This window comes from Micromys minutus, assembly GCF_963924665.1.
Source record: "Micromys minutus genome assembly, chromosome: 28".
In the NCBI taxonomy this organism is placed as follows: Eukaryota; Metazoa; Chordata; class Mammalia; order Rodentia; family Muridae; genus Micromys; species Micromys minutus.
Genome location: NC_137963.1, coordinates 16539545 through 16563084, shown reverse-complemented (window position 1 = coordinate 16563084; position 23540 = coordinate 16539545). Strand labels below are relative to the sequence as shown.

General features: G+C 46.2%; 1 protein-coding gene across 1 annotated transcript; it reads left to right on the top strand.

Moving 5' to 3' along the window:
* Window positions 1-1490: 1490 nt before the first annotated feature.
* Window positions 1491-23004, top strand: LOC308438694 (uncharacterized protein C9orf43 homolog; the record flags this gene model as incomplete). Its single annotated transcript, XM_080940169.1, has 11 exons — window positions 1491-1644; window positions 1756-1900; window positions 9110-9167; window positions 10877-10977; window positions 12049-12112; window positions 13797-13960; window positions 14592-14739; window positions 15117-15189; window positions 21441-21547; window positions 22485-22554; window positions 22778-23004. 11 exons carry the CDS (start codon window positions 1491-1493, stop codon window positions 23002-23004), a joined length of 1311 nt encoding a protein of 436 aa, XP_080796295.1.
* Between the last annotated feature and the right edge of the window lie 536 nt (window positions 23005-23540).

Here is a 23540-nt window from a genome sequence, read left to right as displayed (position 1 = left end):
ATTGCACCCTTAGAGTTATGACACCATGCTGGTCACTGATATAGATTGTAGGTGTCATCGCTGGGTAGTACTATTGGTTCCTTCCTTTCTTTGGAAGTTTGAGTAGCACCTTCTGGCACCATGAAAGCCAGTCCTCAAGGCGGAGGCATTCATGTTAATCTGAACCCCGTGTCTGAAGTGTACTGTGTCTTCAGTAATAGGGGCATGCTTTCCTTTTTTGGGGATAACCAAGGGCAGCCTCTCCTACTCTCCAGCCCTCCTACAATCTTATGTAGGACCCTATGAGGAAATAGGCTGATTACTTGTTTAAGGCCACATGGCCGTTGATGAAAAGTTAATGGCCATCTGAACAAACCCACTTACAGAGAGTGGGCATATTGTGATGATTATAATGTTTGAAATGTGAGGAGAGCCTTTAAAGGCTTGACCCTTCTTTGATTTCATGGCTTTTAAGTTTTTGTTGGTGGTTTCTTTTGGCAATGGGGTCTCACTCTACAGCCTTGCCTGGCCCAAAACTTGCTATGTAGATTATTACTGGCCCTGAGTTCTTAGAGGTCTGCTTGCCTCTGCTGCCTAGAATGCTGGGATTAAAGCTGTATGCCTGTCTCTACTGGTTGTAATTTAGTAAGACTTTCCAAAGATGCTAATGTTTTTATAATGATAAATGAAGGAGGGAAAGGATGCTGATACTGTTATTTTTTATTTTTTGTGTGTGTGCATGTGTTTGCAATGCACATATGTGTGTGAGCAAGTATGTTTGACCAGGCATCATATATATATATATGATGTCATATATATAATGTCAAAAGTTAACACTGGGTGTCTTTCTTAGTCCCTTCTCCACTGTATTTCTCTCTCTTTCTTTTATTCTTCAACTTTATGTGCATTAGTGTTTTGCCTGCCTATATGTCTATATGAAAGTGTCAGATTCGCTGGACCAGAGATATACAGAGGTGTAAGCTGCCACGTGGGTGCTGGGAATTGAACCCAGGTCCTCTGAAAGAGCCACAGTGCTCTTAGCTGCCCAGTCATCTCTTTAGCCCCTCCATCTTATTTCTTGAAGAAACTGGGTCTCTCACTAAATGTTGAGATTGGCAGTGCAGTTAGCCAGCCAGTCCTGGGGTTCCCCTGTCTGCCTCCCCAGCACTGGGACCAAAGGAGTTCACCACAACCCCCTGGCATGAAGCAAGTCTTTAGATGTCTGTAAAGTCTTTGTCGTAGTTACTGAAACAGACTTGTCATTTTCCAGATGAAGCCAAGGCTGAATGGGTAAGTCTCACTTTGTGTGTGTGTGTGTGTGTGTGTGTGTGTGTGAGTGTGTGACCACGATTTACTTATATAGATTCTACAGATGGTCTATGGTTTTATTTTAAATTGAAGTCTGGACTGCATGACTGTTTACTGTATAAAAATAATAACCCCTTAGTGTGGCTTTCTCCAGAGGACCAGAGTACTGCAAGATTGGATTTTGTCTTAACCTGTTTCTAGCTATGAACGTGGCAGACGAGTCCCAATGGGATGAAGCCGTCTGTACCTTAGAAGGCTGTCAGCATCCACAATGCTGGGCGTCTCTCAGGCGGATTGAGAGGGGCCATCCTAGGATCCTGGACCCATCCAGCAGCAAATCTCCCTGGGAGACTGAAGGTGCGTCAGCCAATCTCTGCTGTCTCTTCCACAAAGTCCTTACACTCTTTCTGTTTGGTTTCTTGTCTCCAAGCAGTAGGTTACATATTTTGCTCTGGCTTGCTTTCTCAGATAAACTCCCGACACTCACCATCGTAAATATCACGGACACCTGCTTGTGGACCAAGCAGAGGGTGGTTTTGCGACAGCCATCAGAATTTACCTTCCCTAAGGATCGCTCTTCCTTGTTGAAACCGGCCTCCAAACGTCACCGCAGGTAAATTATCAGGGAATTTTCCTTAGCAAGCTGTGTCTGTGTTGGGATTCTGTGGCAGCAGGGCAAGGCTAAGGTAGGTGGAAGTCCTAAACAAATCATTCCGGACAGGGGGCACGCCACCCCTCCGCCCCTCGGTGGGCTGGGGAGTACCTGTGCTGCCGCCATGGTTGGGGGGACCACGTGTGTGTGATCGGCTAGGCCGCTGCTTACCAGGAGGCCTGCTTTCATGGTTTCCCTAGGGACTGAGAGCAGGGCCAGGGTCCCTGCAGAAACCCAGTCGCCACCCTCCTGCTCCCTGCCCCCAGGGAGCAGCCGGAGCCTGGGGCACTCGGCCCTTGGGACCTCAGTCTGCCCTGAAGCTCCTGCTGGAGCTGTGTCTCTGGCTGCTGATGCTTCCAGGAAGCCCGCCTACTGGCAGGCTCTACTAGCTAGTGGTTAGCTCTGGATTCCTGCCTCGGGCCCAAACAACCAAGGCTGAACCTCCCGCGGGCTGAACCTCCCGCGGGACCAGATGCCTGCCCACTGGCTCCCAGTGGCTAGAAAGAGTCTGGGACAGAGACCAGGTCGGAGAAAGCACTTGTGGGATGGGAACAGCTAGGTCTAGCAAACAGAGTCCCAAGTGGAGGCTAGGGGCAGGGCCAGACCTGCTATTCACTCAGAACGAATAGCTAGCAAGGGAGTGCAGTTTATTGGTTTCTGTTTACTGTAAATTAAACCAAAGCATCCCAGGACATAGGGACAAAGGCGTCGAAGACAAGCCCATGGGTGAGGGTAGGGATAGCTGCTATGGGGGGCGCTAAACTCAGAGGCTGTGCTTCACAGAGGCGGCCCATGGGTGAGAGTCAGCAATGGGACTAAATTGGAGGTGGAGCTCCTCGGAGGCGGTGCTCCTCGGAGGCGGTGCTCCAGAATGAGATCCAGGCCCTGCCTGGGTCTAGTAAAAAGAGGAGGGGGCTCCCAAGGGCAAAAGTCCTAGAATGAGGGTCAGTAAAAGCATATGTCCCCAGGGGTAGCTCAGGAACACTTCCCTGGGACCTCATGGATGCTTACTCTGACCAGTGTGGGGAGGGAGCTTACCAGGTCTTGAGCTAGTGAGCGTCGGGATTTGAACCTGCATTTTCTTGAGTTGAGAGGCACCAATCCAATGTTGTTAAAAGTCACAGAATGAAAGGAAAAAGAGATACCTGGTCGTGAGGAAATCTAATATCCTCACACGGGGCACCAATGAAAGGAAAAGTCACTGAAAGGAAAAGTCACGGGGCACCAATGTTGTGAAAAGATGATGTCCCAGGTTTTGGCACCAATGTTGGGGGAAGGATGAAGAGAGTTGGGGGCATATGGCCCATGGAGGTGCAGCAAGGCCTGGGGGCAAGAGAGATGCCTCTGGGGGGTCCATGTTGGGAATCCCTTCCCCCTGAGGGACCAGGCACACAACGGTATAGTACAGAATAGAGTTTATTTAGGTCATGGGAGAGTTAAGAGGGTGGTAGAGGCAGAGAGAGAGAGAGAGGAATAGAGGAGTAGAGGCCGGCCATGAGCATGTGGAGAGAGGGGGGGAAAGGGAAGGGGAAGAGGAGGGGTAGGGTTGGGAGAGCAAGAGAGCCAGGAGGCAAGAGTGGCCGAGAGAGAGAGAGAGAGAGAGAGAGAGAGAGAGAGAGAGAGAGAGAGAGAGAGAGAGAGAGAGAGAGGAGGGGGCAAGCAGCTCCTTTTATAGTGTCAGGTCACTGGGGCAGAGCATACCTGGCTATTGCCAGGTAATTGAGGGGTGGGGTTTATAGAATCCCTATAGTGGCATTTCTCTTATTCACACAGAAGACTCCTAGAAGGTGGTGTTCTTTTAAGGAAACACCAAGGACGGGGGTGTAGCTCAGCATGTATGAGGTTTTGGGTTTGATCTCTAGGATTACTAAAAACAAACAGCCAAATGGAACTTATCTAAAGTTAAGGAGGTAATACCGCCAACTAGTGGTGCAGGGGTGCAGTGGTCTGCCATTGTGAAGTACTGTAGTGTGGGTGACATTACTAACGAAATTGTCACAGGGTTCAGAAGGCTCGGAGTCTGAAGTCAACAGTCAGAGACTCGTTTCTTTCTGGGCCCCCCTCCCAGGAGATGGCATCATGTGTTTCAGTCTTCTTGTGGCCCTTGCTCTTGGTGTGTCTTAACCCTAATCTCCTTTTATAAATGTGTTAGTGCTATTGGATAAGGGCCCTCCCACCGGACCTCATCTAACCATAGTTATCTCTTTAAAGATCTGTCTCCAAATATAGTCACAATCTGAAGGCTCAGGAACTCAGCAAAGGAATGTTTTAAGTGCCAGGAGGGCAATCTTGTCAGCCTCTGAAGGTCATCAGAGAGCAGTATCCACCCACCTGCCCCCCCAGCCCTCTTTTCTTGGTAAGGTCTCTTCACAGTCCCCAATGTCATGGAACTCACTAAGAAGATTAGGATGGTCCTGAACTCAGAGATCTACCTGTCTCTGTCTCCCAAGTGCTGGGATTAAAGGCATGCACCACCGGGCCTGGGTCAAGCTGTCTTTATTTTTTGTTTATTTATTTATTTAGTTAGTTTTAGATATGAAACTACTTTTGTAAGCTCCTATGGGTTTTTTTTTTTTTTTTTTTGTTTTTGTTTTTGTTTTTGTTTGTTTAATCTCTTGCAGTGTCCAGGAGACTAGGGACCCCAGTTTTGCTGGATCATGAAATTGCAGTACAAGCACCCGTGGAAACTAAGCATTGAAAACTAAAATACCTTGCTGCCCAGAGTCCAAGCACTAGTGGCTACCCCTTAAGTGGTTTCTTTTCTCTCGCCCATGTAAGCAATCTGGTAGTTTTTCTTAGGCTTAAGGTAGACTAGGACTACTCTCTGATTCACTAGGACCCGAGCCCTGGGCAGATATCCACATCCAGTCAGGACCTACACCGGGCCCTACATCTGCACACAGGTACAGAACACTATTCGGCTCCTGACAGGTCCGGTGTGCAGCCCTGCAGAGAGCCCCTTCACCAGTCGGCTCTGGTTACATCTGGTTTCCTTCTGTGTTCCTGCTGTCTGCCTCAGCCTTTGTCCTAGACTGTTCCCACGTGACTTTGCGTGGGCTCCTGCTCTCTCCTCCATTCCCTCCTCCATTTTACATTCTGACCAGCAGATTAAACTTCTGGAATAATGCTCCGCCCTTCTCCCCACTCGATCCGTTCCTTCTAATTGGCTCACTTATGGAGTTGTAGCCTACGGAAGGGACTCCAGCTAGTTCACAAATATGGCCCTGGCAGGCCTTGCCCCTCTTCTCCATTACCTCTGCATTGCTAAAAAAAAAAAAAAAAAAAAAAAAAAAAAAAAATCCACTCGATTACATTCCTAAAGTTAGCCATCACGGTCTGTTCCCTTATTTAGCCACTTGCTTCTGAGGCTGACTCCCAAGGCGCAGCCATCAAAATATTGAAGCTTAGCAAACAAATGCCCCCTTTGGCTCACCTAAACATGCTCAAATACCTCATCCTAACCTGATGCTTCCCCCTTTACCCTCAGAAATAGCAGTTTTTTCTGTGTGCCACTGTAGTGAGGATTTTTGTTTTTTAAAAACACAGAAACATTATAAGAATGTGTTTTCTTTTTTTTTTTTAAAAAAAGATTTATTATATATGAATACACTGTAGGTGTCCTCAGACACACCAGAAGAGAGCATCGGATCCCATTACAGATGGTTGGGAGCCACCATGTGGTTGCTGGGATTTGAACTCAGGACCTCTGGAAAAGCAGTCAGTGCTCTAACAACTGAGCCATCTCTCCAGTCTATGTGTTTTCATTTTAATCCCAGATGGGGGATAGGCTGCCTCAGATTGTCCCCAGCATCTGACCATGATTTGCCTTGTCCTCTAGCAGGGATGTGGTTTTGCCAGCTGCAGATTTTTTTTTTTTTTTTTTTTTTTTTTTTTTTTTTTTTTTTGCAAGCATGCGATGTTTGGAATTCTGGGGACACAGATAGCCGTGTGCAAAGAGTTGAGAAGAAGACATCGGCTAATCCTGACAACAAAGACCAAACTTACCCCGTGAAGCTAAAGGCCTCTCTGGTCAGCAGGAAGCAGTCTCATGATATTGTCACCCCCTTTCCCCTCTATCTTTTTCTCTCTTCTACCTAACTGTAGGATGTTGGAAGGGAAGGAGAAGAGGAGTGGAAAAGGGTGGAAGGAAAAGGAACCCACAAAGTAGCCAGAAGCAGTCTCTATCCAGAGGTAGTCCTTTGTCCCCTGGAACAAATACTCCTCCCCCTTGTTCCCTTTCTATTCTCCCTTGTCCTGATCTCCTGGCTTCATCTTGTGTTACCTGCCTTTGTCCCTCTGGGGTAAATAAGTCTCCTTTCTGCTGAGACCTTGGTCTTGGGGTCCTAAGCAGTTGGAGTCCTCCTTTCACCTATGTGTCGCGCTTTAGTCGGAATCCTCAGTCTCTGATTTCAACGTTTCCTTAGAGCCAAACTGGCTTTTCTGATGGTGAGTTGCTGTCTCCAACACTTTGCCCAAGCAGTCTTCCCACCTTCGGTTCTGCTTCATTAAGTCCCTGGTGAAAGAAGAGAGATGTCCGGTCCGGTCGTGAGGAAATCTCATCTCGCACGGGGCCACCAAAGATGCGTATATAAAAAAGAAAAGATGATGTCGCAGGTTTTAGCACCAATGTTAGGAAAAAGATGAAGAGAGTGGGGGGTATGGCTCATGGAGGTGCGGAGAGGCCTGGGGGCAAGGAGGATGCCTCTGGGGGACCCATGTTGGGAATTCCTTTCCCTTGAGGGACAGAATAGAGTTTATTCAGGGCATGGTGGGGGTGGAGATAAGAGGGTAGTAGAGGCAGAGAGAGAGGAGAGGAGTAGAGAAGTAGAGGCCGACCATAAGCACCATGAGCACTTGGAGAGAGAGGGGAAGGGGAAGGGGAGGGGAGGGACAAGGGGAGGAGAGCAAGAGAGCAAGGAGGGGGCAAGCAGCCCCCCTTCATAGTGCCAGGTAACTGGGCGGAGCATACCTGGCTATTGCCATTTTACTGTGGGGTGGGGTCTACCTGTCTGTTGCCAGGTAACTGTGGGGTGGGGTTTATGACCAAGACCGGCTTGGCCAAACAACAGGTTCCCCAGGGCAGGAGTGAGGATTGAAAAAGAGAGACAATTAGACAAAACTGCAGCATGACCCACAGCCAGTTCTGAGGCTGAAAGATGGGTTTAATTTTTTTCAGTCTCCTTTTAGACCATTTTAGTCACATGCAGGTAATAATAGTGTCAGTTATTGGTTCAGGGAACAATCGATGGACACAAATAATCAGGGAACAAGTGAGGCCATAAACAAAATCCCACCACCACTGTTTCTAAGGGCTGGTAAAGATGACACGGTTATCTGAGCCTACTTCCCTGTCCTAGCCCAAAGTCAACTTATTGCCTGGAGTATCTCTGCTTCCTTGTCCTGGCCCAATGTCAGACTCTTGCTAATCGACCCCGAAAGCTCGCCACAGGTTTACAGAATCCCAACACCTGAAGTGGCTTACGCCACCACAGGAGGTCCTGCATTCTCGATGGACATCGTTTTGTATGCCTGCCTTCCTTGTTCATAGGTTCCAGCCACACTGTCCTTTCTGTCATATACTCTACAGTTCCCATCCCACAGCTTAGGCACCTACAGGCACCCACACCTACAGGTGTACCCTGGACTGGTGCTTTGCAATCCACCATGACCACCATAGTCAGAGAGTTGTTACTGGGGTCTGGGATGCGTGTCAGTGGATGTTGAGTTCCATTCATGTCTGCATTCACTGCATGCTAGCACTGTCTCACCTGTAGCCATGACAACCTAAGGCACATCTATACATTGCCCAAGGAAAGAAGGATGAGTTCATGAGTTCATGGTTAGGAGCACCAGAGGGCCCAGGACAGAGCCCTAGCACCCTTTTTTCTCCCCCTGCCCCGTCTCCAACAGTGTAAGGCATGGAGTGGAAGCTCATGTTCCTGTTGAATATGAATACCACCCCCCCACCGCTCACAAGGTTGAGAAGCCTAGAACCCATCCCGTTCTCCCTGAGTGCTGATTTCTGCTGGTCTTCCAGCAGTGGCTGTTCCTGCCCTGCTTGTGGATTCGTCCCAGCACTACATCCTATTTGCTCACGTGGATTTTATGTCCCTTTGAAAGCAGGAGGCATCCGTTGTTTCGTCACAGAGTATGTAGTTGCAGTGTGGGGGTGGGGGGGTCCAGGCTGGGTGCTGGGATCCCACAGGATTTTGTTTATCTCATGGGAATAAGATGGTGTCTGTACTCAAAAGTTTCCGTCCTAGCTGTGGAGGCAAAAACCAACCAGCAGTCAGAGGCATCCAGTGTGGAATGTCCTAAACGGACCGACGCGGAGCTATGAAGCACAGGAAAAGCTTCCTAACCTATAGCACCCCCATCTGCAGAGTGAGCATCAGACCTAGCACGGTGAAGAGGAGGCTTCCATGCAGGAAGCTGGGAGGAAGAACACATACAGGGCCTGCAGAGGAGGGGACATTCTTCAAAAACACCGGGCAGGAATGCCGTGAGCACAGAGGAAGCTGGACTGCAGAAATAGGAGTGGAAATCGAGCTCTCTATCACAGGAGACGGACTTCATAAACCAGGATGTGTGCAGTCTTGGATTTTACATACCCCCATGTTACTCTTTCATTCATAAATTTAAGTTGTCTTAAAGAATAAGGAGCGAATGATAAAAAAAAAAAATAACAGGATGTCTTTTTCTCTTTGTGATTGTTTATCTCTCTCTCTTTCTCTCTCTGTGTTTGTGTGTGTGTATGTGTGTGTGTGTGTGTGTGTGTGACACTGCATATGTGGAAGTCAGAGGACAACTTTTGGGAGTGGGTTCTGCGTTTCCAGTGTGGGTGTCTAGGATCAAGGCTAGGTTTTTAGGCTTGCACAGCAAGTGCTTTGCCCTGAGCCATCTTGCTGGCTCTTAGTACGCTGTTATTTAGGGCGCCGCGCCTAGTTCTGCAGAGCTACAAAGGGTGGGCATGGGCAATGAATGGGGCCGAAGGAGATAGTCTATGGTGCAGTGTATGATGTGCATATAGGGACCTGTGTTTATTTGACAGCATTAAATCCAGGGCCTTCATACTAAGTGGATGGGCTTTCTTCAGAGCATGAACTTTGTTGTCCCATTGGCTTTTCCTCCTTTGTCTCTTGTTTCATGCTTGGAACTCATATTTTCTAGATCCCGGAAGGCTTTACGTGACAAAGATGTGACTAGCCGTCCTCCTAGACCTCCCAAAGTAAGTCACAGTTTAAAAAGTCACTTCCTCTACATTATCACTTTATTTTGTGGGGGATATTTTGCCTTTGGTATTATTGTTTTTTTTTTAAATTATTTTCTTCTGTATGGTTGTTTTTGTCTACATGTATGTGTGTGCACCATGTGTGTACTTGGTGCCTGTATGTATGAGTGTGCACCATGTGTGCACCTGGTGTCCTCCAAGGCCAGAAGAGGGTCTTCGATCCCCTGGTGCTGGAATAGTAGATGGTTGTGATCTAGGAATCAGACTTGGGTCTTCTCCCTGAGCTGTTTCCTCATCCCCAATATTATTTATTCTTCCTAATAGATGTGTGAATGAAGAGGCTGGTAAGAGCTGTCTAGTATTGGGTCCTTACTTATGTGAGGCTCTGTGCTAACAGTTTCACGTGCTACATTGTCCTTAGAGACCCCAGAGTAATTTGTGAATTGGAATAGGGGAGGATTTTCTCTCTGTCTATATAGAACATCTCCAACTTTTAAGTAGACATTCTTATTATAAGGAGAGAACTTAAGGTCATCTAGTCTGATGACTTTCTAACTTTAAAGCTGTGATCCATGGTCAGACAGAGATTATATGTACATATATGATAATGTCATAATGAAATCCATTATTTTACATAACTAAAAAATAATAAAATGTTAGGTTTTACGATCAAAAGGAGCATAGAGTATAATCTCGGCCTCTACCATAGGGGAAGTTTTCTGACACGTTCTGTTCTCGCCCTTCATTTCTTCTTTTTCTCTTCTTGGTTGTTTTTGTTTTTTGAGACAGGGTCTTACTATGTAGCCCTGGCTGGCTTGGAACTTACTATGTAGATCAGGCTACCTTAGAACCCACAGAGATCTCTCTGTCTCTCTGCCTTCCCAAGTCAGTTTTGATCAGCAGGCAAAAGGTTTCTTTTTTTTTTTCTTGATAACTTTGAAAAGTATTAAATGGAATATGGGCTAGATGATCTACAGAATTTCCTTGAACCCTAGCGCCATGTGATCAGTCCCAAGGGTCGGAGAAATTATTACGGTAACTCGTCTGGGTGTCTGTAATTATAGACAGGGTGAACTGCAGGAAGAAACCTTGCTTACCAGTGCGTGGTATATCTCTGCTTCCAGATTTCAGGCCGCATCTCCTGCAGGGGACCTAAGGTTTTGCAGTGAATTATCCCCATCCTTGTGGGAGATGGGTTTCCTAAATTTTACACTAATGTCATGGAGAACCAGAAAGGTTATCGTTGAAAAGTTCTTCCCCTTGAGAAGTACACGTAGTCTCTGATACGGGAGGGAGGAATATTCTGAAGGTGATTTGGGGGATTAGAAATGTCTCTTTTAGTTTTTACTCAATTAAAAAAATCTACTTATTTTATTTTGCATGTATGACTGCTTTGCCTGCATGTGTGTATGTGTATTGTGTCTATGCCTGATACATGTAGAGATTAGAAGAGGGTGTCAGATTCCCTGTAACCAGAGTTATGAATGGCAATGTGCTACCTTGTAGGCGCTGGGACCCAAACCCAGGTTCTTTGCAAGAGCAACAAGTGCTCTTAACCACTAAGCCATCTGTCCAGCCCCACAAATATCTTAAAAAAAAAAAAAAAAAACATCATTTTCTGAATCACCAGTTTGTTTTGGCCCGGAGCTTGGTGTCAGCAGGAGGCTGGCCCCTAGAGCTTCTGTCCACTGTTCCCCTTCTTCTAGCTCTCAGTGCTGAATTTGAATGAAGCAAACCTTCCTTTCTCTGAAGATGTCAGAAACTTGGTTGTGACCTGGGTTCCGGAAGAAACGGAGAAGAGCACGAGGTGAGCATCTTGTCTAGAACGGAGAGGCCTCGGAAGCCCACGCTCCTTAAACTCCCCGAGTCTCCGCACGCCCCCTCCCCTTTGTGATCCTCCTCTCATCAGCAGGCCAAACACAGAGAGTGGTCAAGGCTTGCTTCTGCCTTTTACTACACTGGAGTTCTGCTGTGATGTCCTGTGGGACGCATGCTGTGGGTTCCAGGGACCAGCCTCAGCATCAGGCTTGGTGACAGGAACCTTTACCTACTAAGCCATCTTGCTGTCCTTCCTCCCACAGCTAAATTTGTTTGTGAGGTTTAAGAAGTAAGTGCTGAACCCATGAGATGACTTAGCAAGCAAGGGCCCTTCCCACCAACCCCAGGGACCTGCGTTTGACCCTTGGAACACACGTGGTAGGCTGAGAAAAGCGACCCCGAGAGGTTGTTCTCTGACCCCCCACACATGCAGCCTCAGTTCCCTCCATAAATACAGGTTAAGAAAAAAAAAAAAAGACTTACACTTAACAACGAACATATTTGGGTTTTTAATTTTTTTTTTTGTTTCCCCTCAAAAATCACAGAAAAGAGCCCTTAGTAAAGCATATAAAATTCTGATCTCAATGCCAAGGCCTAGGGCATCGATATGGCGTGAAGGGTATGTTAGACTTGTGTCTAAGCAGAGGCGAGGCCCAGAGGCTTGCTAACATTGACGACTGTAGGAAAGGTGTTGGCTTTTCTTTGATAATCACTGATGTTTCAATTCTTGTTAAGTTACTAAATTAAAACCGTAATAACAAAACAGCCTCCTCATTTTTAGCAACCTCGAGAATTTTTTTCCCTTTTCTCTTTGTGTCCAAATAGTCCTTCCTTACACATGAATGTGTGTGTGTGCGTTACACAGTCACCAACATGAGCCCTAGAAGTTTGTTTTCCATGTAAAGGAAGCGCTGAGGAAGGTGGGCCAGGGATAGAATGGCAGATACGTGAGGGAAGAACACCCGTAGCTTCCTGCCAACTCCAGGTTGTCACTTACAGATATCCCTAGTGTCTCCATTTAAAATATCTGGGAATGAGTTCTGTTTTTTCTTATTTCAAGACAAGTTCAAAAGACTGCTGTTTCCAGTTGGTCTGGGAAGAAGAAGAGAAAGAATGTGAGAGAGGTGAGTTCCAGGCTTCATCCCTTAGGAAGTGATTTTGTAGGGTTGATGGCTGTCTCAGTCAGGGTTTCTATTCCTGCACAATCATCATGGCCAAGAAGCAAGTTGGGGAGGAAAGGGTTTATTCAACTTACAATTTCCACACTGCTTGCTGTTCAACACCAAAGGAAATCAGGACTGGAACTCAAGCAGGTCAGGAAGCAGGAGATGATGCAGAGGCCATGGAGGGATGTTACTTACTGGCTTGTTTCCCCTGGCTTGCTCAGCCTGCATTCTTATACAACCCAGGTCTACCAGCCCAGGGATGGCACCACCCACAATGGGCTGGGCCGGGGATGGCTCCACCCACAATGGGCTGGGCCCTTCCTCTCTTTTGATCACTAGTTGAGAAAATGCCTTACAGCTGGATCTCATGGAGGCTCTTCCTCAACCAAGGCTCCTTTCTCTGTGATAACTCCAGCTGTGTCAAGTTGACACAAAACCAGCCGGTACAATGGTTTTCCGTACTCCTTACTCACTCTCTTATAAGAATGGACAAAATCCTTTACCCAAAGGGTAAAAAACGTTTTCTTTACAAATAGCTACAGAGGTCTTCAGATCCCTTCACTGTCTACTCTTTGTAGAAAGGTAAGGAACACTCTGAAGACAGAACAAAGGAAACAATGGCCATCCAGGGAAGACTTTTGTCCACTGAAAGCTAATCCACAGTGTGGTGGGGCAGATTCCAACGGACCAGGTGTTATTAAGATCTGAGTTTTCAACCCCAAACCTACCTTTCTGTTAAATGTGACCTGTGCCCCTCAAGTAGCTCCTGCTCCATTTCTTTCGTTAACAGATTCCCACTTCAGTGTTCGGTCTGGCGTCTAATTAGACGGTTATGGTTGTTTTGTTCAGTGTATAAACGAATGGCCTCTCCGGAAAAGCGAATTGACCTTGGCTCGATCTCATTGGAATAGACTGTTAGAAGCCCAGCAAGGGAGAAGTTGGGCGTCCTTCATGGTGGAGAGGAGGTGGGGAAGTTGAAGGAGGCCTGTGTGCTACTTGTGACTGTCGGCGAAATACCTGAGAGAGACGCTTCACAGGAGAGATTTCTGCCAGCTCACATGGTTGCCTGGCAGAATTCTGGGATGGTAGGAACATGTGGTACAGAATTGTTCAGGTCTTGATAGACTGGCTGCAGAGAAAAGGGAGTGCAGAAAGCGGCTAGGGAGAGCTGTGGCCTCTAGGGCCATGTGTCCCGATGCCTACTGCTGCCAGCCAGGCTCCACTTCCCCTAACTGCTTCCCAGTTATACTCCATCATATTCTGACTCCATTAAAGGGAAATCCACTCCTTACATTAGGGACCTCGGAGCCCTTACAGACATGTCCAGAGGGTGCTTAACTGATCTCTTTAACGTTTTTATTTATCGTTGTCGTCATGATCCTTAGTGTGTGCGAGTGTGTGTGTGAGTGCACGGGTGAACACGTGTGCTGCGGTATGTTTATGGACCTCAAAGGACAACTCAACTCTTGGGAGCCGATTCTCTCCTTCTATCTCGGGCTCCAGTTTGTGCAGCAGGGCTTTTGGCCACCGAGTTGACACTGTCTGGAATCAAGGAGCGTCGTTTGTCAGGGTGGAATATTGGCAGGAAGATACGGGCCTGCCGAGGATGCTTCAGAGGGTCCTTTCATTGTCTCTCTTCCAGAAAAGCAAGCCGTCTCTGTACTACCCTGGGAGGCAGTACTCGAGAAGTCCGGCGGCAACTGTACCTCCCCCGTCTCCAGTACACTACTTGGAGCAATTAAGTTGTGAAACCGTACCACTATGGCCTCAAGTCGACACGCTTCCCCAGGATCTACTGAAGGAGTGGTGAGCATCTTGGAGCCACATGGAGAGAGACAGCACCCAGCTTCTCACTGAAGCCGAGTAAAGGCAAAACCATGTGCTCCGAGAACAGGGAGCCTTGACCCTGCTTGTTTGTAGTGACAGGCAGGGTGACAGTCACCACTGCCACCGTCATCGAATGCTGACCATCTACTGGTCAATATGTGTACTCATATTTGAAATTCTCTTCTCCTTTTGTTTTCATTCACAGCTTAATTATGGACGTTTGTCCATTTGGGGGGGCAGAATGGTGTGTGTGGTTTGGAGTGTTACACCTTTGTATTGTACATGGAAACTTGACTGGCCTTGTGAATATTGGTAACTTACTTCGTTCATTTCTGCTTAGCTCTCCTCATTTACACACTGAGGAGGGAGATGACACCTGCTGGCAGGGGTTGGTGGCAGAAAGCACAGGAGCCTGGCATACAGCAAGCCCTTCAGAGTCTCAGTGTGGTCGTGCTAGTGAGCAGGAAATGCGTTACAGAGGGAGCCTATGCAAGCATTTCTAGAGCCCAAGTGGAAATGTCTTCAGATGTCAGCCCTTTTTGTCTTTCTCTTCAGACCCACTCTCTGGGAAGAGATGCTGCTGACTGTCTCGTGTCTTTGTCCCCTTTAGTATCTTGGCACATGAGAAATCTATAGCTTACCCTGAGATGAAGACAGAGTTGTCCAAGATAAGAAAGAGTCTTCCCCTGGAAAAGACCCGATCCGAAAGTGCTATCTCATCTAAGATGTATCTGACTATCCACCGCCTCACCCTACAAGTAAGAGCCGCACACCTCAGAGGAGGCCTATGAGAAGATCAAGCCCATCTGTCTTCAAAGCAGAGATGTTTTCTGTTTACACTTTGCTCTGCCCTGCCACTCTGGACCCAGGCCTTGAAGATCAGAGGGCTGGGTTGTAGGGAAGTGGAAGTCAGCACAGGGGAATGAGCAAGGGGAGGGATGCCTCTGGTTCTTCTGAACTCTGCTTCCAACTCCTTTCCTTTTGTCCTCAGACATTGGCACATGCTGCTAAACATTAGACACTGCTGCTAAACATTAGTTTCTCAACACGCGTTCACAGACTAGGTAGATAGTCTATTTGGGGCAAAGACAGATCTACAGAAAGTCCTTTTGCTAATAACCTCCACCCTTGCCAGAGACCATCCCTTCGGTATCCCAATCGTCTGAGGAAGCTGAAGCAAGGCAAACCTGCTGGGCATGCGTACTCAGGTACCGTCTTCCCCTCGCCCCCGCACAGTTCTCTGATGCCGTGTGGTCTCTGTTGAGTTCTGTTTCCTGCCACAGTCACATAGAGGCACATGAAGAACTCAGGAGACTCCAGTTTCAGAACAGCTTCTTGCTTGGTCCCGGCCAGGGAATGACAGTCACCATAGTGGGACTGGTCACTGTAGGCGGCCTAGCAGAAGGTGTATGGGCTATTAGCTGGGGAGAGGGACTGAGCCAGCTTCTCTTACCAGGTTACTGGACTCAGCAGAAGAAGGAGGAAACCTTCACTAAGAAACAGGTAGAGCCGTGAGGGAAGCCTGTGGGCTGAGGGTGTGTCGTGGTGTGGGGGTGTGACGTGGTGTTGGGGTGTGGCGTGGTCTGGCTTGTCCCCTGGCTATGGAGATGACCTTGTGCTGACACACTAATTTAATGTTCTTTCTTTCTGCAAACGTTTTCTTCACTTCCCAAAGTCCTAATTCTGTTCCTTCTCATGTTGGTTTCAGGGGGCTAAAAAGAAAGCCAAGAGAGATATGGAGGAACAGTATGGTATGTATGACAGTATGATATGTATATGTAAGTATGATAGGTATGACAGTATGGTATGTATATGTAAGTATGGTATGTATAAGTGGACATTTATCATCATCCCTTTGCTTAGTCAATTAGAATTCTGGGATGTGGTGAAGAGAGAAGTCAAGCATGCTTTTTTTGTTTTGAAACTGGCCTTTGTCAAGCGTTCAGACTTGTTCTGGGAAAGCTCAGTCTGGCCAGCTGGCCCACCCCAAGTCATCCTTGAACTGAACAAGCAGGTTAGGCCACCATGTGCCTCTTCACAGGGGCATCTGAGAGAAGGACTGACTCATAGTTGGAGTTTCTTCAGACTTGGTGTAGTAACACATGCCCATACCATACATTACAGGCTGTGGTAGGAGGGTCGGGGGTTCAGGTTCTATAGACATATCCTTTCCTCAAAGGCCCTCTGGCTTCCACACTAAAAACTGGTGAGTTCTGGGGCTCTGCAGGCAGTCAACACATTGTATTAATACTCAATATTGTAGCCAATACTCAACAAGCACCCTGTTGCTGTAAATACAAAGCAATCTGGTTCTACCAGTTCTGGTTGGTCTCACTCCACTGGCTAGGGGCTCTTTCTCTACCATGTGGTCCATGGGCCACTGAGCAGAATCTGAGCACCCCAGCTGCTTCTCTACCACGTGGTCCACAACCACCCTCTCCCAGCTGTCTCTCTTTTAGCCGCCCTCTCCACGCGATTCCCCCACACACATCCCAACTCCGTGCTCCGCCACCACACTCTCCTTTGAACTCAATTAAGTTGCCACACCAAAGAACACACCAAAATACTCTGATCCAATTGGTAGGATATAATTTGCCCACCTAGATAAGTCATATCATCCTGTACAATTCCATCCCTTATAAAATATCCATAACAACCTTTTCCATATAGAGATGCGCTGAGGGAAATGTCTATGTCTGCCTCCACGTTGCTCCTTCTTGAATATCTCGATTTCTCCTTCTCTCCCGCCTTACCAAAACTTAGTCCCCACCCCACTCTCTACTGTCCAATCATGTATCGCCTTGACATCAACCTACAGCAACCTTTCTTTGATTAGTGTTCATGATGAAGCCTAGGATAGTACAACTCTTTTTGGAGCTCTGATCTCATGCAACTGAGGGATACACGGAGTACTGTTTGGCTGACGACATTCCCCAGCGTGAATGCAGAGTGGAAAGAGGGCCTAGGAAGACTCTCCGTGAATCTTGTAAGAACAGGGTCTTCAGAATTCTCTGTGGAATCTGGGGTCCTGAGTAGAATCAGGCGAGAGGTCCCCGAGACAGATCCTGTCCTCTTTCTTTGCATCATGTCTCACTGTTGTCTCTGGTACGCACAACATCCATTAGCCTGAAGGTCTACAAAGGGTCCTGAGTTTCTTGTAGGAAGTAGAAGAGCCCGGGGCACAGGGTAGGAGGAGGAAATTTGTCCAAGGTGAGCTCAGACCTAGGATGATCTTTACCACTTCTACAATTCTATTCTGATACCTCTGTGCTTCTTCCAACAAGAGCTGTCTTGTTTGGGGGACCGGAGTTATGATTGTAGAGCAGTGGCCTGTCCTCTCTGAATAGAGAAGGACTTTACAGATGAGTTGACTTGTCAATTGGATCTTTAATGTGGCCTCCTGGTATGGGAAAAGATTTCCCAGAACTGAGAATATCTTGTGAAGAGGCATCGTGAAGGAGCATGGCTGCTTTGTGTAGCTGTGAGGACTCAGGGGAATGTCTGGAGAGGGAGGTCTGTGCATGGATTTGGCCTTTTTGTCTCAGGGCAGTAGGTCCTCCCTAGCTGCACACTAAAGTCAACTGAGAAGCTTTTAAAACCCTTAACAAGCAGCCTGAATCCTACATGTTTTAGATTAGAATTTCTGGAACTGTCTTCAGTGTCTTCAAGCCAACAGGAAACAGAATGCTTGGAAGCTGTTTGTCTACAAAAAACTGAGAAATAAGAGGTTGGGTTCACTAAGGATGTTGTTGAGAAAACAGCGTGTATAAAAGAAACAGCTAAGATCCTGTGTTAAGAAGCTAGTGGGTTCTGCTGGGGCTATTACCAGAGGACAAGCCACATTCTCAAAAGAGGGCTAGTGACTGGTGGAAACAGAGTTAGCAGCTCCTTGGTTGCTTTTCGAGACAGGTTCTTACCATGTATCCCAAGACGGCTTGACACTCACTTGATCAGACTGAGCTTGAACTCTTGATTCTTCTCTCTTTGCTTCTAAGTATTGGGATGACAGGAGTCGCGCACGTCACTACCATGCCTGACTTGCAGCTTCAGTTTCTCTTTGCACCTCTCAAGGAATCCTGGGCACCTCTGTCTCTGTCTGTCTCTTTCACTGACCAGTTCTGAATTCAAGTTACATATAATATTACTTTTGTTCTGCACTTTTCAATCGCTCCTTCTTCGCATTTGCCCTTCTCTTTCCTACACGGTGAGACTTGGCTTTTATTTTGGAACTTTCTTTTTCAGTCTTTGTCCAGCTTTTGCCTGGCGATGACACCTGGCTGGGGTGAGTGCCCGCATGAGCAATTGTGTCGTTGGTTTCTATCCACACTACCTACTCAAAGATGACACATTTCTTTCTGAAAACTTGGACTGCTTTGCCAATTTGATGACTTTTGAGGTGTCCTCGTAGAACATGAATCTCATTGTCCTTTCAGATTGACCATACTTTTGTCTCAGTTCTTTGGGAACTGGGGAAGACATGACATCCCCCTGAGTGTTCAAGATGCATTGAAATGCCTTTGATGATTCTTGCTACTGTCAAAAGTCATGAAGGGTTTGGACTTCATTTGGTTCCTGCCATTCCAGCAATGGCCACCAAAGGGCCTGGGGGTCTCTCTCTCTCTCTCTCTCTCTCTTTTAAAATTTAATTTTATGTTTATGGGTGTTTTACATGTGTATCTGTGGACCTTGTGAATGTGGTGCCTGAGGAGGCCAGAAGAAGTTTCAGATGCGGTGAGCTGCAGTGTGTATTATGGGATGTGAACTTGGGTCTTTTGGGAGAGCAGCAAGTCCTTTTAAACATTGAGCCATTTCTCCAGCCCTCTTCCCCACTCTTTGATGCAGAGTCTCCCTGTGTAGTTCCTAGTCTGGAACTTGCTGTGTAGATCAGGTTGGCTGGAACTCAAAAATACCCCTGCCTTTGCTCCTGAGTTCTGTGTGCACCACCACAGCTGGCCCTGGGTCCTAATATATGTTTTACTTTCATTTTTAAGTCTTTAGCAGATGCAATTACAGCCTAAGTAAACAAGATCACAAACAGAACCCAGGAAACTTTACAAAAGGTGTGCATATTTTGAAACATCACACGGTAAATTTAAAAAATGCAATATATATATATTTAATATATATATTAAAGGTACACCTAGACAAAAAGGAATTCACAAGGTTCCACTCCCCACCACCACCAAGGTCTTATCTTGTTCTGAATAGGGTGCTGCTCTAGGGTCAGCTAGAATTCCAGCTGTGGGGCACAAAGTGCCAACGGTAAGAAGATTGAACTGGCTTTGTGTTACTAGGTCACATAATTCCATCAGTGCCAAGGACCAGCCTTGACTTGGAAAGGTGTTCTGAGGAAGGGGTGTTTGATATCTGCAAAAGAAATGACTTGAAGTCAAATTATGGGTACAAGCTGACAGCCTCTGTTCTGCTCGAGACAGCTTTCTCTGGAGATCTCCAGACAGCTCATCCAGATAGCTCTGCTCTCACAGACCAAAGCCCAGTCTTTTATTTACATATTAGTTCAACCTTTCACCCCAGGTTTCAGTTTGATTATCCCATTAAATCAGAATTTTTTGACCTTAGCCCTTTGACTCCTAGGAAAAGACAGCAAGCACATTTTCCTTAACATTGCAAATGAATTCAGGGATCTGCCTGCTTTTATAAGCACAGACAATAAGCTAGCTGGGTGGGATCCAGCTTTGAGATCATTGTTCCTGCCAAGCCTGGGCCTTAAATTAGCTCTGTCCCAGGCTAACCTTAAACTCTGGAATCTACCTGCTTTTGTAAGCACAAACAATAAACTTAGCTGGGTGGAATCTTGCCCTGCAATTACAACTCCACAAATCTCTTCATCCTTTTCCTTAATATTTTTCTGACAAGTTGGCTCCTAATGGACCTGTCTCTGCTCCTTTAGGTTCATAAAGCCCCTCATATAATTCATAGCACATCTTTATATTTTGCATAGTTGAGAAATCCTATATAGATATATATTTCAGATTTTAATTTTTATGTTTATTTTGTCTTTTTTTTTTTACTGATTTTATTGGATATATTTTGTTTGTATTTCAAATGTTATCCCCTTTCCTGGATTCCCCTCCATATCACTTATCCCATTCCTCTCCCCCATGCTTCTATGAGGGTGTTTGCCCACCCACCCACTCCCTCCCACCTCCTCACCCTGACATTACCCTACACTGGGGCATCGAGCCTTGGCCGGACCAAGGGCTTCTCCTCCCATTGATGCCCAATAAGGCCATCCTCTGCTACATGTGCAGCTGAAGCCATGGGTCCATTCATGTATACTCTTTGGATAGTGGTTTAATTTCTGGGAGCTCTGGTTGGTTGGTATTGCTTTTCTTATGGGGTTGCAAAACCCCTTTAACTCTTTCAATTCTTTCTGTAACTCCTCCATTAAGGAGCCCATTCTCAGTTCTATGGTTGGCTGTGAGCATCTGCCTCTGTATTTGTCATGCTCTGGCAGAGCCTCTCATGGGACAGCTATAGCAATATCAGGCTCCTGTCAACATGCACTTCTTGGCATCAGCAATATTGTCTGGGTTTGGTGGCTGTATATGGGCTGGATCCCCAGATGGGGCAGTCTCTGGATGGCTTTTGCTTCAGTCTCTGCTTCAAACTTTGTCTCTATATTTCCTCCTGAAAATATTTTTGTTCCCCCTTCTAAGAAGGACTGAAACATCTGCACTTTGGTCTTTCTTCTTCTTGAGCTTCATGTGGTCTGTGAATTTTATCTTGGGTATTCTGAGCTTTTGGGATAATATCCACTTATCAGTGAGTGCATAAGCACTGTTTTTTTTTTTTTTTTGTGACTGGGTTACCTCACTCAGGATGATATTTTCTAGATCCATTCATTTGCCTAAGACTTTCATGAACTCGTTGTTTCTAATAGCTGAGTAGTATGCCATTTCTGTATCCATTCCTCTGTTGAAGGACATCTGGGTTCTTTCCAGCTTCTGGCTATTATATATAAGGCTGCTATAAACATAGTGGAGCATGTGTCCTTGTTATACATTGGATCATCTTTTGCCAGGAGTGGTATAGCTGAGTCCTCAGATAGTAGTACTATGTCCAATTTTCTGAGGAGTTTCCAGACTGATTCCCAAAGCATTTATATATATTTTAAACTCACGTTTTTAGAGTTATTTCCCATAACCTTAAGGACTTTCCTAAAAGTCACAGCATTTACCATTTTTGCTAAGGACATAGACATACCCTCACTTCCTGAACTCCTGCTATCTCTGATTATCATGCGGTCATTAACCTTAGCATGGATAACATTCCCTGATAACCTTGGCAGAGAGAATATTTCCTGAAGAAGGAATATCTATCTATCTGTCTGTCTGTCTGTCTGTCTGTCTGTCTATCTATCTAAAATACAAACAAGCCTCACAGCCAGTAACCTTCAATACTCATGGAGACCCATGCCCTACTGGTTGTGTTCCAGGGGAAGAACCCATGTTAAGACATTCCTTATATGACTATGTAAGACTCAGCGAATCAGAACACAAAAGTGAACCAAAGCTGTTGGAAGAGGAGGAGGAAGAGGAGGAGGTAATGGAGAAAGCATCCACAGACAGACATGTGAGTGTACACCAAGGCCTCTTCCGGGGCCTAGTTCCAACCATCTCTTACTGTGTAGCAAACTACCCCAAGTATAATCATAAATGATCTATTTAGTTAGTTACTTTTTCTTGAGACAGGATCTTGTTATGTAGCCCAGGCTAGCCTAGGATTTGCTAAGTAGCCTAGGATGACTTCAGATTTGATCTTTCTGCCTCAACCTCTTGAGGACAAATCACAAGCTCATGCCTAGTCCATGGTGTGCTGTTTCTTCTAATAAGTCTGTGGGCTGACTGGACAGTCATTCTTCTCCCACTTGAGGTCATTTGATGCTACTGGGAGGGGTTATTAGCATCGTTGTCTGCATTCTCTTCTATGATTTCTCTCTAAGTGATGATTTATTTATTTATTTAAAGATTTATTTATTATATATGAGTACACTGTAGCTGTCTTCAGACACACCAGCAGAGGGCATCAGATCTCATTACAGATGGTTGTGAGCCTAAGCGATGATTTATTGATGCTTAACAATAAACTAGTCATTTTCTGTCTTTTAAAAACATATTTTATGTGTATGTGCATTGCTAGAGATAGAGGGGGAGAGAAAGGAGAGAGAGACAGAGAAGCAGAGAGACAGACAGAGAAAGACAGAGAGGAGAGGAATGTGTATCATGGATATGCTGACAGGGGCCACAAGAGAGTATCAGATCACCTAAAATTGAAATTTGAATTGTGCATAGGTGTTTGCTTCCATGATATGGTTGCTGGGAACTAAACTTCACAACGGGAACAATTTCTCTTCTGAGCCATCCCTCTAGCCATAACTCTAGAAATGTTAATTTCTCCAAGATAAATGTGTTTTAGGAAACTTTTTTAGTTTGCTAAGGTCTAGATTCACAGTTCTTCTGCTTATCCCAATGAATTTTAGGTTTCCTTAGAAGACTCAGTGCCCTATAAGTACAGCAGCTACTACTCGGACTACTACACTAGCCCAGAGAGTAAGTGGAGCAGCCTTAGTAAGTGCCCGAGGGTGGGGAGAGCTGACACTGTGTTAGTCAGGGTGATGGACTTTTCAGGAATGGGGTTTGGTTTGTAGGTGTGTGTGCAGCCCTTATCCTTTGAAGAGGGTCCTAAAGAGACCCTGGTTTTTCCTAAAATGCCACTTGTTACAGTCATTTGGGAGAAATCTGCCATATAATTAATGTTTGGGTCTTTTTTTAGGTGCTGTGATTTATGAATCGATTTACCAGGACCTTAGTGACGTGGAGACTGTCATGGGAATCGATGCTTCCAGCGAGGACAATAGCTTCACGAACCTTCCTAGAATTGTGGACAGTATCAGCTGGAATCAGGAGCTCAGATTGCTGAGGATTCTTCAGGCCACTGATGAGGAAGATGAGAAAAGCCATCTTTCTAGGGCACAGAGTGAGGCGTCTCTAGATGCTTAGGCTCAAGTCACCACTTGGGGCAACTTTAGCCAGAAGAGTTCTTGGTATTCTGAGGACAACAACCTTGGACACAGGGAAGAAAAGAGAGTTGTTCTCTGGATCCTCCAGCAGGACCAGGGCCCACACACCCTGTATTCTTCATTTACTTTTTACCTCCAAAATAATTGAGAAAAAGCCCTAATCCCGTGGAATAGAGGCAGCTTTGCCGTGATTAAACAAAACCCCTTCTAGCAAAGACTTTTTCTCTTTTTCCAGGTAGAGAGGAGGCAGAACTTGCTTGTGTTTGTGTTTTGGGTCCCCTTTATCTCTTTATCAGAAGGATTTGCAATGCTGGGAAGTTGGGTTCAGCTTATGGGAACCTCCACAATATCCCTAAATGCTCCTCAATACCTGGGGATGGCTCCCTTTGGCAATGGGGCCTGCGTCGTTATTGGGTGATAATCACCGTGTAGCATTCCCACCTAAAAAGTACATTATATGAAGAAAAGTTTACTGGATCCACAAATAATTCAATAGGTATCTCTAAAAGAAAGGAA